Genomic DNA, 14,808 nt, shown 5'->3' with positions numbered 1-14,808 from the left:
GCCTTGAATATAGGTTAAGAAGGCAAAAAATACTTTCCCAGAGCCTAGGGTTGAAATATCTGTACAGAGTATCTTATGTCTGTTTTATAAAAGATTTCTTATCTCCTAAACTTTATTTCCACATCCCAAAGAAAAGGCCTACATTCTGTTTGGAAATCTCTCTTCTTAATGTCCACAAAACAATCTAGAAAGAAATCATCAAAATAAATGAAAGCAGAGCTCTGTGCACTTTGTTATTTATCTGATCATCTGGTTTTAAAGAGTGCAATGTAGTACTGTCAGACTTCTGTGTCTTGTAGATGTTAACTGTAAGAACAGATTAAAACAAAAATTCTAGCAAAATACACATGAATAAAAAGACAATTTGTGAGCTTAATATTGGGTACAAGACTTATAAAAATTGGATTTCTCTCCTGGTCATTGAAGAAAAGGCACTCCATAGCATTTAAAAAAATATTTGGTTTGGGACATTTTCCCTGCCAGTGAGATTACATAAGTTTCTCTGCTCCACTCCTGGTTGCTTGTACCTACCTGCTTTATTGTCTTAAAATTGCAACTCCTTAGCCTTTGATGTTTGTTCATGTCAAATCACGTTTAAGAGAAATTTCTAATTTTGATACTCCAAGATACTAGGCACTTTGCAGTGTTGATGGGAGCCTGGAGTACTCTCTCTCTCTCTCTCTCTCTCTCTCTCTCTCTCTCTCTCTCTCTGTATGTGTGTTTTACACAGAACAATTTAATTATTCTAGTTAGTTTAAATCAGGCAACAAATCAGTACTAATATAATTTCAAAGATGTAGAACTGGCTTAAGCATCAAATTTATGGTGTTATTTTCTAGCTTAAAAGCCTTCACAGCTCCCAGTTGTTCAGAACATGATGTCCAAATTCTGCTGTTTGTCTCATCACCTAGCATATTCTGGCCCCATCCTGTATTTAACCCTATTTCTCACTGCTCCTTGCAAACAAATAAGGACTACAAGCAGCTGCTGGCTTAACAGTCAGCATATTATACCTTCATTTCCTCCTCCTGGCCTTTATTTATAATTTCCCACCAGAAGCACCATTTTCAGCTTTTCCTTCTACATCTTTCTAAGACCTTATTCTTCTTTGACACCAGGTACTTTAGCTTCGGGGGGTTACTGCTCTTTCCAGCATTGGCCTGGAGGGCCAGGGCCTAGGCATCTTTTCTGGTGTCCCCACATCCGCTAGCACAGGCTAAACGTGCTGGTTGTTTGGTTAGTTCGTTGGTTGGTTATTTAGTTGTTGGAATAAAAATGTTTGCCAGAAAACATGCCTCCACTAAGCTGAAACGAGAAGATGTGAGGCTGAATGAGAAGAGGAAAGCCCAGCATTTTTTGACTTGACATTTTCTTCAACGACACCAGTCTTTTAAGTCTTTTCTTGAAAACTCCTGTTTTAAACAGATCTGGAGGTGAGTGTGCACTTCTGACACTTATAAACTTACATAGAAAACACATACACACACACACACACACACACACACACACACACCCCAAAAAAACCTCAGTGGTGAGACCACAAGGATGTCAGAGCCAGAATGACCTGTGTGTGAATTTTGCCTCTATCACTCACTAGCTCAGGACTCAAACATCAGTTTTCCTACCTGTGAAATGATCATAATAACCACCTTGAGGTTGTGAGAGGTTAAATAAGATGATGCAAACAAAAGCACTTGGAAGACTTCAACATTTCCACATCCCCAAACGTTAGTTATTATCATGTTGGTTATACAGATGGTGGTATCAGTAGATAATTGCTTTAGCTGAGGTTGCCTTTATGCAGTTTTGACCATTTCCTCTGGATTGTGTAGTTGCCTGTGATGAATTCTGCAAATTCTAAATTAACTTCTATGAGTTACTAGATCACTGGACAGATGGGTAGAGTTGTGGCTGTCTTTCATAGAAATTTGCCTTGCCCTGTCTCTCCCAAATAATAGTGTGTGAGTCAGCAAGGTGATTCTGCTACCAATAGTAATAATAATGACAATCACAACTGCTATTTCTGAGTACACATTGTGCCTTAGGTTAGCAAAAATGTTCTCTTAAGTGGGGGGATTGGGATTTGACGATGGTTTGGTCTGCTCCAGAGCCTGTGCCCTTTATACTTCTCTGCAGAAGAAGCTGAGACACTGAAACAAGCCAGAAGGAAGGAGGAGGGACAAGGGAAAGGAAATAAAGAAGATGGTGCTACCTTTTCTAATGCATTTGCCTTAAAGGCTGTTGGAGGGAAAGGTGGCAAAAGAGGATCCAAATGAGGGGAGTGGATATCAGACACAGTGAGGGTCCTTCAGAGAAGAGATGCAAAGATTTTTGCCTGGGAAGGTTGCCCCAGGGCTTTACGGCGGGCAGCCTTGATGCTACTTCCCTTGCACTGACTCACTCAAGGTTTTATGAAATAGGTGTTCAGCAGCAAAAAGGCTCTACTTTAAAGATGAATGAGGGATTAGGAAAAGAGTTAGACCTAGGCTAATTTCCCTAAGGAAGCCAAAGCTTAGTTTACTTGTTCAGCTTTCATTCATTTAACACCATTTATGTATCAGGTTCTGGGATGTGTGCTGATTAGAGAGATTTTAAATGCTTGTCTTCGGGGAGCCTAAAAGCCTGCTGGGAAGTACACTTAAGTCTTTGGCATTTGGGAATTTAATAAAATTTTAATTATTCTTTAGCAACCAGAAGTGAAGTCTAGATCAGTAATTCCCAATCTCAAATGCACTTTGGAATCACCTGGGGAACTTTTTAAAAGCTGAATTCTGGGACTTCACAGCTAGAGATTCCGAGTTACTCTAGGGTGCTGCCTGGATGTTGGGGCTTTTTCAAAACTCTGTGGGTGGGGTTCCTTAGAAAAGTGATTAATTCCAGGGCTGGGAAGGGAAAAAACAAGATGAGACAAGAGCATTTTGTGGTAAGTAATGAAGTGCTTAAAAAAGGATGGGGGCCTAAGTTAACAGTTAACATAGTATCCTGGATTGGATTCTGGGATGGAAGAAAGACCTTAGTGGGAAAACTAGTGAAATTCAAATAAAGTCTGGAATTTAGTAATAATGTACCAATATTGGCTTTTTAGTTTTGACAAATGTATTATGTTTACATAAGCTGTTAGCATTCGGGGAAGCTGGGGGAAGGATATATAGGAATGCTGTGTACTATCTCTGCAATTTTTCTGTAAATCTAAAATTATTTCCAAAATTAAAAAATCTACTAATAAAAATAACACGAGTAAAAGCAGTGGGAACAAGTCAAAAGGACACAGTCAACTTGAAGGTGTTCCCATTGGCCAAAAGCTAGAACAGTTTGAGTAACAATAAATAACAGTAATGTTGGACTTTATAGAATAAATTAAAATATCCACAAGTCCGTATTGGCAAAAATGAATAATTGAATAAATGGTAGAGAAGGAAAATATCTAACAAAAGAATACAATTAAATAAAGTATCACTACTAGAACATCACAGCAATAATTGTTACAAGAAATATCCATCAGTAGATGTTAAAATTAATAGGTGAAAATTTGAGGAGAAATGGAATATTTGCACAAAATATCTTCCCCAATGTATTTATTAACTACACGGGAAAATGGTGGCTTTACAGTAGAGACAGTTTCTTAATCAAGTGATCAGGGCAGTTAACATCACCAGTAATAAGATGTACTGACATCATGTACTCTCTGTGAGTGTCTGGAAAAAAATGTGTAGATGTGTTCTACAAAACAACTCTCAAAAAATGTTAAGGTCATAAAAAAGACAAAGATAGACTGAGAACAGGTTGGAGGAGACTAACCAGACATGACAAGTAAATGAAAATTCTGGATTTGATCTTGGCAAAAGAAAAAAAAAAAAAAAAAAAGGCATTAGGAAAAAACTGATGAAATTTGATTAAATACTGAAGATTAGTTAATATTGCATTAATATTGATATCTTTAATTTCTATAATTATGCTATGGTTATGTACATATGGAAGGCTGAGTGAAGAGTATATGAGAGCTCTCTGCAATTCTTCTGTAAGTCTGAAATTATTTCAAAATACAGTTAATCTGTTCATCATTTTACTGGGCTAACATCAAAGTATGGGCAATACTACATTCCTTCCGGAGGTTTTGGGGGAGAATCTGTTTCCTCCTCCTATGGTATGAATATACTATAGTTTGTCTAACCATTCACCTGTTGAAGGACATCTGGGCTGATTCCAGTGTGACTATGAATATTTGTATACAGGTCTTATGTGATGTAAAGTTTTCATTTCTCTGAGATAAATGCCCAAGAGTGTAATTAGATAATATAGTAACTACATGTTTAGTTTTACAAGAAACTGTCAAATCATTTTGAAAAGTATCATTTTACATTACCACCAACAATGTATAAGAGATCCACTTGCTCTGCATCCTTGCTAGCATTTGGTTTTGTAACTTTAAAAACTTTTTTTTTTTTTTTTTTTTTTTTTAATAGAGGTGGGGTGTCACCATGTTGGCCAGCCTGGTCTCGAACTCCTGACCTCAGGTGATCCACCCATCTCGGCCTCCCAAAGTGCTGGGATTACAGGTGTGAGCCACCACACCCGGCCAACTTTAAAAACTTTTAGCCATTCTGATAACTCTGCCTGCGACGGGATTTCACCATGTTGACCAGCCTGGTCTCAAACTCCTGACCTCAAGTGATCTGCCTGCCTCAGCCTCTGAAAGTGTTTGGATTACATGCGTGAGCCATTGTGCCCAGCCCTAACTATATGTTTCTTGTTTGGTGGGTTTTTTTGTTTTTGTTTTTGTTTTGAGACAGAGTCTCCCTCTGTTGCCAAGGCTGGAGTACAGTAGCACAATTTCAGCTCACTCTCTGCCTCCCATGTTCAAGCAATTCTCCTGCCTCAGCCTCCTGAGTAGGTGGGATTACAGGCACTTACCACCACACCTTGCTAATTTTGTATTTTTAGTAGAGATGGGGTTTCACCATGTTGGCCAGGCTGGTCTCGAACTCCTGACCTCGAGTGATCCTCCCATCTTGGCTTCTTAAAGGGTTGGGATTACAGGTGTGAGCCACCGTGCCTGGCCATTTCTATCTAACTGTATGTTTTTACCGTTTAAGCTACTTCTCTTCATCCTCTCTACTGCCACCCACTCACTCTTCCCAGTTTCTGTTGTGTGTCTTTTCACTCTTGACCTCCATATGATAAAATCGTTTAGCTTCCACATATAAGTGAAAACATGTGATAATTGTCTTTTTGTGTCTGGCTTATTTTGCCTAAGATAGAGTTCAATTCACATTGCTGCCAATGACATGATTCCTTTCTTTTTATGGCTGAATAAATAGTATTCCATTGTGTATATGTACCACATTTTCTTTATCCATTCATCCATTGATGGACACTTAGGTTGATTCCCTATCTTTGCTACTGTGAATAATGCTGCAATAAACACGCAAGGGCAGGTATCCCTTTGACATACTGATTTATTTTCCTTTGGGTAGATACCCAGTAGTGGAATTGCTGGATGGAATAGTAATTCTATTTTTAGTTTTTTGAGAACTCTCCATACTGTTTTCCATAGTGGCTATACTAGTTTACATCCCCACCAACAGTGTATAACAGTTCCCTTTGCTCTGCATCCTCACCAACATTTTTTCTTTGTCTTTTTAGTAATAGCCATTCTGACCTGGGGTAAGATGCTATCTCATTGAGGTTTTTTTTTTTTTTTTTTTTTTTTTTTAATTGCATTTTAGGTTTTGGGGTACATGTGATGAACATGCAAGATTGTTGCATAGGTACACACATGGCAGTGTGCTTTGCTGCCTTCCGTCCCCTCACCTGTATCTGTCATTTCTCCCCATGCTATCTCTTCCCACCTCCCCACCCCCCGCCCCTCCCCCATTTCCCCCCAACAGACCCCAGAGTGTAGTGCTCCCCTCCCTGTGTCCATGTGTTCTCATTGTTCAACACCCGCCTATGAGCGAGAATATACGGTGTTTGATTTTCTGCTCTTGTGTCAGTTTGCTGAGAATGATGGTTTCCAGGTTCATCCATGTCCCTATAAAGGACGTGAACTCATCGTTTTTGATGGCTGCATAATATTCCATGGTGTATATGTACCACATTTTCCCTATCCAGTCTATCATCGTTGGGCATTTGGGTTGGTTCCAGGTCTTTGCTATTGTAAACAGTGCTGCAATGAACATTCGTGTGCACGTGTCCTTGTAGTAGAATGATTTATAATCCTTTGGATATATAACCAAGTCATTGAGGTTTTGACTTGCATTTCTCTGATGGTTAGTGATAATGAGCATTTTTTATATGTCTGTTAGCCATTTGTATATCTTCTTTTGAGAAATGTCTACTCATGTCTTTCTTTTGCCCACTTTATTTTTATTTTTTTAGTGTTGTTATTTGAGTTTTTTGTATATTCTGGATATTACTCTGTTAACGGATGAATAGTTCGCAAATATTTTCTCCCATTCAACAGATTGTCTCTTTACTCTGCTGATTGTTTCCTTTGCTGTGCAGAAGCTTTTTAGTGTAATACAGTCCTACTTGTCTCTGATTTTTGCAATAGTCTCAGAAGGATTGATACTGATATAGTTCTTCTTTGTATGTTGGGTAGAATTCAGCTGTGAATCCATCTGATCCTGGGCTTTTCTTTATTGGGAGACTTCTTATTACTGATTCAATCTTGCTACTCATATCCATCAGTTAAGGTTTTCTTTTTCTTCCTGATTCAATTTTTGCAGGTTGTCTGTGTCCAGAAATTATCCATTTCTTCTAGGTTTTCCAGTTTGTCAGCCTATAGTTGTTCGTAAGAGTCTCCGATGATTTTCTGTGGTATCAGTTATAATGTCTCCTTTTTAATTTCTGATTTTCCTTATTTGGGTTTCCTCTCTTAGTCTAGCTAGCGGTTTGTCAATTTTGTTAATCTTTTTGAAGAAATATTTTTTCTCCATTTCCTTGACGCTTTGTATTTTTTTAGCCTCTATTTCATTAAGTTCTGCTCTGATCTTTATCAGTTCCTTATTTCTTCTAATTTTGGGTTTGCTTTGTTCTTGCTTTTCTAGTTCCTTGAGGTACATTGTTAGATTGTTAATTTTTAATCTTTCTGCTTTTTCAGTATAAGCATTTATTGACATAAATGTCCCTCTTATTACTGCTTTTGATGTATCCCATAGATTTTGGTATGCTCTGTTCAATTTTTATTCATTTCAAGAAATTTTAAATTTTCCATCTTAGTTTCTTTGTTGACCCAATGGTCATTCAAGATCATGTTGTTTAATTTTCATGTATTTGTAAAGTTTACAAAGCTTCTCTTGGTATTGATTTCTAGTTTTATTGCATTGTGGTCTGAGAAGATAGTTGATAGAATTTTGATTTTTAAAAATTTGTTGACACTTGTTTTCATGTGCATATAGGGGGAGTTTTACTACTTCCTTTATAATCTATATTTCTTTTACTTCTTTTGCTTGCCTTATTACAATGGCTAGATCTTTCAGTAGTATGTTGAATAAGAGTGGTAAGAGTGGACATTCTTGTCTGTTCCTGATCTTGGAGAGGAAGCATCAGTCCTTCACCATTAAGTAAGATGTTAGCGGGCCGGGCGCAGTGGCTCAATCCTGTAATCCCAGCACTTTGGGAGGCCGAGGCGGGTGGATCACATGGTCAAGAGATCGAGACCATCCTGGTCAACATGGTGAAACCCCGAATCTACTAAAAATACAAAAAATTAGCTGGGCATGGTGGTGCGTGCCTGTAAATCCAGCTACTCAGGAGGCTGAGGCAGGAGAATTGCCTGAACCCAGGAGGCGGAGGTTGTGGTGAGCCACGATCGCGCCATTGCACTCCACCCTGGGTAACAAGAGTGAAACTCCGTCGCCAAAAAAAAAAAAAAAAAAAAAAAAAAAGGAAAGTAAGATGTTAGCTGTCGGTTTTTTTGGAGATGGTCTTTATAAGTTGTGGTAACTCCCTGCTGCTCTGAACTTAAAAAGAATTTTTGGTTTTGTCTCGTGTTTCCTTTTTACTTTCTTTTTTTGAGATGGAGTCTTGCTCTGTCACCCAGGCTGTAGTGCAATGGCACTATCTCGGCTCACTGCAACCTCCATCCCCTGGGTTCAAGCAATTCTTCTGTCTCAGCCTCCTGAGTAGCTGGGATTACAGGTGCAAGCCACCCTGCCAGGCTAATTTTTCTATTATTAATAGAGACTGGGTTTTGCCATGTTGGTTAGGCTGGTCTCAAAATCCTGACCTCAGGTGATCTGCGTGTCTCAGCCTCCTAAAGTGCTGGGATTACAGGCATGAGCCACCACACTGGGCCTGTTTTTTCTTGTTTTTCATAATGAATGGGTGTTGGGTTTTGTAAATCCTTTTTCTGTGTCAATTGATATGATTTATGATTTTATTCTTTAGTTTACTGACATGGTAAATTACATTAGCTGATTTTCAAATGTTGAACCAGCCCTGCATACCTAGAACAAATCCCACTTGGTCTTGGTGTATAGTTCTTTTGGTACATTACTGAATTTGGATTGCTAATATTTTGTTAAAGATTTTTGTCTAAGTTCATGAGATATATTTGTATGTAGGTTATGTATATATTGTCCTTGTCTGATTTTGGTATTGGGTAATACTGGCCTCATAAAGTTAGTTGGAAATGGCTCTTTCCTATTCTATGTTTTAGAGGAAATTGCATTTTGTTGATGTTGTCTTCTTTAAATGTTTGGTAGCATTTTCCATTAAAACCACCTGTGCCTGGAGAGTTCATTTTTGAGAGCTTTAAATTATATAATTAAATTATATTAATGAGTGGATTTGTTGACATATAATTTAATTATGTGATTAGTTATATAAAATGTAGTTTTATATTTATATAGCTTTATATACCCCATATACCTGGCTAGAGAATTTTTTTTTAGATTTACCAGAGGAAGATGTCAGAGGACATTCCCTGTCCTCCTGTACCACTCTACCCCTTTTCCTTTCCAACTCTTGGGTGATTTCAAGCTTAGGGGTGCAAGTCTGCCTTGTGGGTGCCCCAGGTGTTTCCCCACAGAACAGACCATGGATGCTGAGGGTGAGATGGAGGTATGTCACTAGGGTCCTACATTAGAGAAGGGGGAGGGAAACCAGGTGGGATGTCCCCAGAAGCCTTCCATCCCTTTGTGGTCACAGGGCTTGATAACAAACAGCAGGTGCCAATCCAGAGATAGGCACAGAGATGAAAAGTCCCAAATGAGGAGCCCAGCCCCACCCCTCTATGCTGTTGATGCTATCACTGTACTGTAACAGCAAAGGTAGGCAAGTGTTGGGTATTTGAAGGGAACATAGCAGAGAGTGCAGACTGCACCTTGGGATGACATGCGAGGATGAGCTTTTTGGCTTTGTGGCTGCCCAAAGTCCTTACGAGCACGTTTAGTTTCACAGGCCTCTTTCATTCTCTACTAATCATAGACCCACTCTGTGCATCCTCTGGGCACACTGTGTCTGGGCATACTCTGGGCATACTTGTGTCTCAGACTGGCTCAGGGGCCTGCATTCTTTCTAGGGTAGAGTCACAGAGCTGGCTTGGTGTCCCACTTCCATGGGCTCTCTTCATAGCAGATCTGAGCCTGTACTTCCCACCTGGCAGCTGATGCCCCATTTGGTCTTGTTGAGGGACATGAAAGGATGTGCTTTGGCATCTGAGGATGGCAGTAGCAGGAGAGGGTGATGATGAGAATATTGTAGTAATCTACATGAGTTTTCCATGAATGGTTAAGAGGCTCATGTTTATGCAACTTGCTTGAGGCTGCATAGTAAGTGGCAGAGTCAAGGCCTGGATCCAGGTTAGTCTGACACAAGAGTCATAAATAATGTGACTCAGTTTTCTCATTTGTGCAATGGAGAAACTAATGGTCTTTACCTCCCAGTATGGTCGTGAGGGTTCAATGAGACAATCATGTAACAATCCAGCACATGGCCTAGATAGAATATGGTAAGTACTCAATAAATATTAGTCATTATTAATATTGATATGTCATTTATCAACAAATTCAGAATTATAAGATGGTAGCAAAAATTGAGCATTAACATAAATATGATAAAATTAGAGTTGTTTCTGGTTTGTAAACATGCGAGGCCTTTCTTTTTTTGGAGACAGAATCTCATTCTGTCGCCCAGGCTGGAGTGCAGTGGTGCAATCTCAGCTCACTGCCACCTCCGCAGGTGGGGCCTTTCATTAGACACTAATTCGAAGTTATGGCATTCCTCCACTACAAGCCTACCTGTCAGTCAGCCTATCTGCCTTAATCCTAGGTGAAGTGGCTGTTCTGCCTGCCCCTCAGAACCTCTCTGTACTCTCAACCAACATGAAGCATCTCTTGGTGTGGAGTCCAGTGATTGTGCCTGGAGAAACAGTGTGCTATTCTGTCGAATACCAGGGGTGAGTTTTTTTTTGTTTTGTTTTTTTGTGTGTTTTTTTTTAATAGTTCTTCTCCCTTAGGCAGAAATTGGTTCCTGAAGGTATAGCCCTTCCTTCTGAGCCCAAGGTGGCTTTCTGAGCCCAGGGATAGATTATCCCCAATGATCTACCTGCTCTGCCTGCATAGGCATTGAAGGAGTTAAAGAAGCAAGGGAAATCGTTCTGTGGATCTGACAATGAACTTTCTGGGAAGACAAATGTGCATAACATATTTTGGTGAAGTTCTTTTAAAAAGTGAGCCAACTGTCCACTGGGTTTGACTCTGACTTGAGATGGATAAATCACTGGAGACTCAAATCCTTTAAGGGTGGAGGAGTCCTTACTTTTCCTGACTTCATAAGCTTATCCCTAGGAGCCAAAACAAACTATGACCCTCAAAATCAGCCTGCCCTGGCACCAAGCAGGTTCTAGTCTTCTGCAGGTGTCCATGTGTTTGCAGCTATTGTTGGGCAAAAAGTACTCAACATTTTGGAGAAATGACCGGTGTGGCAAGAATATCACGCTTAGGAGCAGAGTGAGCGAGAAGGCCAAAGCATCTTGTAGGCCACTGGCAAGAGTTTGGATCCCATTTTAAGTCCTGTAGGAAGCCATTCAGGAGAAAAGTGTTGTGATCTGCTGAGTGATGAATGGTTTTGAGAATGGCAGGTGTGCAAGCTGGGAGACCACAGCAAGGCAAGGAATGACAGTGACTGAGATTAGGGTAATAACCCTGGAGATGAAGAGACCAAAGATCCAGACACACTGATTTTTATGCCTAGTTTTCCCTATCTGGCAATAAAAGGAGTAAGGGAGAATGGATGGTTGGTAGGGAGGAGAGTGGAGGACCTATGATAATGAGCAAGTACTTATTTTACTTACCTCTAGAAAGTAGGAGAATGAAGGCAGTTACTTGCAACCGTAACTGAGTCTGTGTCAGAGGGACTGGTGTAACTCTGTGCCTTCCTCTCCTTGACAGGGAGTACGAGAGCCTGTACATGAGCCACATCTGGATCCCCAGCAGCTGGTGCTCACTCACTGAAGGTCCTGAGTGTGACGTCACTGATGACATCATGGCCACTGTGCCATACAGCCTTCGTGTCAGGGCCACACTGGGCTCACAGACCTCAGCCTGGAGCATCCTGAAGCATCCTTTTAATAGAAATTCGAGTGAGGCATTTCTCTGCTTACACCCCCATCCCCACCAGCCACCCCTTTAGGAACCATGTTCACCTAGACTGTCTAGACTCTTTTTAGTATCAAAATAGTCTTGCAAAGCCAGAGTATTGTGAACACAAACAACCTTACTGGTACATTTGAAAAGTTGCCAACTGCTTCCCACATGTTGCTCTCTCTCATGCCCTTTGACTTTGGAAGTCATTCCTGACTGTCTCTGTCAGGGGGTGCAGGTGTTGGGGATGCTGACATTGGGAACCTGGAAGGAAAGCTGCTCTGGAAGTGAGGAGATGGCACCAGGACTGCTGCTCCCTACCCTGATTGTGTCTCCATAAATCTTACACTGCCTCTCACTTGATGCCTCATTAACCGCATATTTACTGCCCATGTAAGCAGCTTTGTTGTGCAAGAGGATTTATACGTTTAACAGAGCCACCAGAACATTGCCTTCTATAATGACTTCTGTGGAAAATAAATAACTTTTCTTTTGTAGTGGTACCTGGAAAAGGATTGAGAAAGAAGTAATAGAGGAATCCAGATAGGTGGCCATATATGGCTGCGTGCAAGCAATGGCCATTGTGTAAAAGGACGTGTGTGTTTGGGGAAGAGAGGCAAGGGCTGGTGGGCAGTAGGAAGGGAAGCAGCTGATCTCAGACTCCTGAGCTCAAGTGATTCTTTTTCCTCAGCCTCATGAAGTGCTGGGATTATAGGAATGAGCCATTGTGCCTGGCCATCACAAAGTTAACAGCTAAAGGCTTGGAAGTAGACGAGACTATCTAGGGACAAGATATTGAGGACAAAGAGAGGACAAGGTCCTGGAAAACCTCAGGCTTTAAAATGTGGATGGAGGGCTGGCAGCTGTTGTTGTAAAGCAGACATGGGTCATATAAAGATAAAGGAGTGCCTACAAAACTATGTGGGCTGGGATGTTTTATAACAGCTTGCGCTTAACAAGGCCAGTATAAACAGGAAAAGAGCTTGCTGCAGGGGGAGCTGAGGAACAGCAGTCTGTACTTGCATCAGAAGACGGAAGATAGAGTTCTATGTGATCCCTCTGTGCGCCAAGCAAATGGGTTGGAATGGCATCATGATCTCTTAAGGGCATTAAGTTTGTCCTCTTCCACTTGAAAAGGCCACTCAGACTTCTCCCCAGGAATGTGAAAAATCTGGATTTAAGGATCTTGATCCTGAAAAGGATCCCTACTCTCTTTTTTCTTTCTTTCTTTCTTTCTTTCTTTCTTTTTTTTTTTTTTTTTTTTTTTTGAGATGGAGTTTCACTCTTGTTGCCCAGGCTGGAGTGTAATGGCATGATCTCGGCTCACTGCAACCTCCGTCTCCTGGGTTCAAGTGATTTTCCCTCCTTGGGCTCCCAAGTAGCAGGGATTACAGGAATGTGCCCCTATGCTCAGCTAATTTTGTATTTTTAGTAGAGATAGGGTTTCACCATGTTGGTTAGGCTGGTATCAAACTCCTGACCTCAGGTGATCTGCCCACCTCGGCCTCCCAAAGTGCTGGGATTACAGGTGTAAACCACTACGCCCAGCTGAGGATCCCTACTCTTAAAGGTAAACTTTATTGAGAACAGAGGTTTTTAACTTTGACTGCACATTTGAGTCACAGGGGAGCTTTAGAATCACTTATGCCTGGGGCCCTTCCCCAGAGTCTGGTTTAAATGATCTGCATGCATTTTGTTCACTGGAAGTTTAAAATTCTCCCCGGATTATTTTCATGTACAGCTAGGGTTGAGATCCCCTAGTTAAAGAGGCAAAATACCCCATACAGGGGAAGCAGAAATGTAGAAAGAAGTGGGCTCAAATTCTGCAGATAATGTGATTCTGGGCATGTCACTTAATCTCTTGTAAAACAGGAACAATATTTGCCTTCTAACGCTTCCTGGACAGATTAAATGAGGTAAATATGCAGAATGCATAGGACAGAGGTTCTTGCCCCAACACTGTCAAACACTGTCAAAAAATTCTCCTCTGAACCTTAACTTCAGATTATTTTCTCTAATTGTGTTCTCAGTGAAGACGGAGATCAGAAAACCCAATTCAAATAATATTTGACAGAAAATTCGAGGAGTCAGATATCTCTTTTCCTTCTGGAAGTGTTTGGGAGGTAGTGCTAGTGGTGCTGTGTGCGCATATGAAGCCTCTGGACTGAGTGTGCTTTGCACAGTTGGCCCTGAACTCCCAGGTCGTCCTGTCCCCTATCCAGGTAGCTTTCCAACAGCCAGGCATATACACTTTTCTGATGAGGGAGGTGAGGAGGAAATGCTTTGTTCTCTGAAAACTCGCTCCAGGAACCGCCTTTCTTCTGAGTGTCCACTGACCCCAGGGGAGGCAGATTTAGCCCAGAACATACCCCACCCTGCTTTCCCATCCAAGACCAATGATCAGGGTGGTCCTTCTGGTCCTGCAGTATCTGGATCTGAGAGGCAAGTTTTACTCCACTGCCAGTCACCAGGGAGTAGAGACTATCCGTGTGGGCCCTTCTGTTCTTCGTCTGCTGATAGGAAGGTATCCACAGGGGCTGTGGGCCTCTCTGCTTGACTTCGCAATATGAAAAGTGATGTTTGTGTTAATCTGTAATTTCTAGAGTTGATTATTGGAATTTCAATAGCCTGATTAGTTGATTATTGGAATTTTCAAAAGCCTGTGGGCTGGGCTCATTGGCTCACTCCTATAATCTCAGCACTTTGGGAGCTCGAGGCAGGCGAACTGCTTGAGCCCAGGAATTCAAGACTAGCCTGGGCAATGTGGTGAAACCCCATCTCTTAAAAAAAAAAAAAAAAAAAAAAAAAGCTGCATGTACTGCATGTAGGGTAATGTGTGCTTGTAGTCCCAGCTACTTGGGAGGCTGACAGGGATGATTACCCAAGCCTGGGAGTTTGAGGCTATAGTAAGCCATGATAATGCCACTGCACACTCCAGCCTGGGTGACAGAGTGAGACCCTGTCTAAAAAAAAAATAAAAAGCTGGTGACTTGTTAGCATCCCTTAATCAGGATATGAGATGAAAAATAGAATTGGGCTGAGAATAGAATGGCCAACCCATTCACAGGCTGCTGATCTGCTGCTATGTCAAACCTATCAGTAGCCAATACATGCCACAGATCTATGTGAGTTGTGGGAATGCATGTGCCCCTGCCAGGAATGCTCATTCCTAAGGGGCAAAGACTGGGCCTGACTGTTCAGTATAGACCTGAGCTCACAT

At 41.1% G+C, this 14,808-nt stretch overlaps 1 protein-coding gene across 1 annotated transcript in view; it reads left to right on the top strand.

The window, feature by feature from the left end:
- Positions 1–14,808, top strand: part of IL20RB (interleukin 20 receptor subunit beta) — a 40,046-nt gene that overhangs the window by 7,806 nt on the left and 17,432 nt on the right. The window contains exons 2-3 of the mRNA XM_003930956.4: positions 10,276–10,402; positions 11,397–11,587. Of these exons, the coding sequence (XP_003931005.3) occupies positions 10,276–10,402; positions 11,397–11,587 (318 nt within the window). The remainder of the gene's footprint in view (positions 1–10,275; positions 10,403–11,396; positions 11,588–14,808) is intronic.

The sequence above is a fragment of the Saimiri boliviensis genome, chromosome 9 (assembly GCF_048565385.1).
Source record: "Saimiri boliviensis isolate mSaiBol1 chromosome 9, mSaiBol1.pri, whole genome shotgun sequence".
NCBI lineage: Eukaryota > Metazoa > Chordata > Mammalia > Primates > Cebidae > Saimiri > Saimiri boliviensis.
Note: the sequence above shows the minus strand (reverse complement) of the source record. Positions and strands in the feature narration are given on the sequence as shown.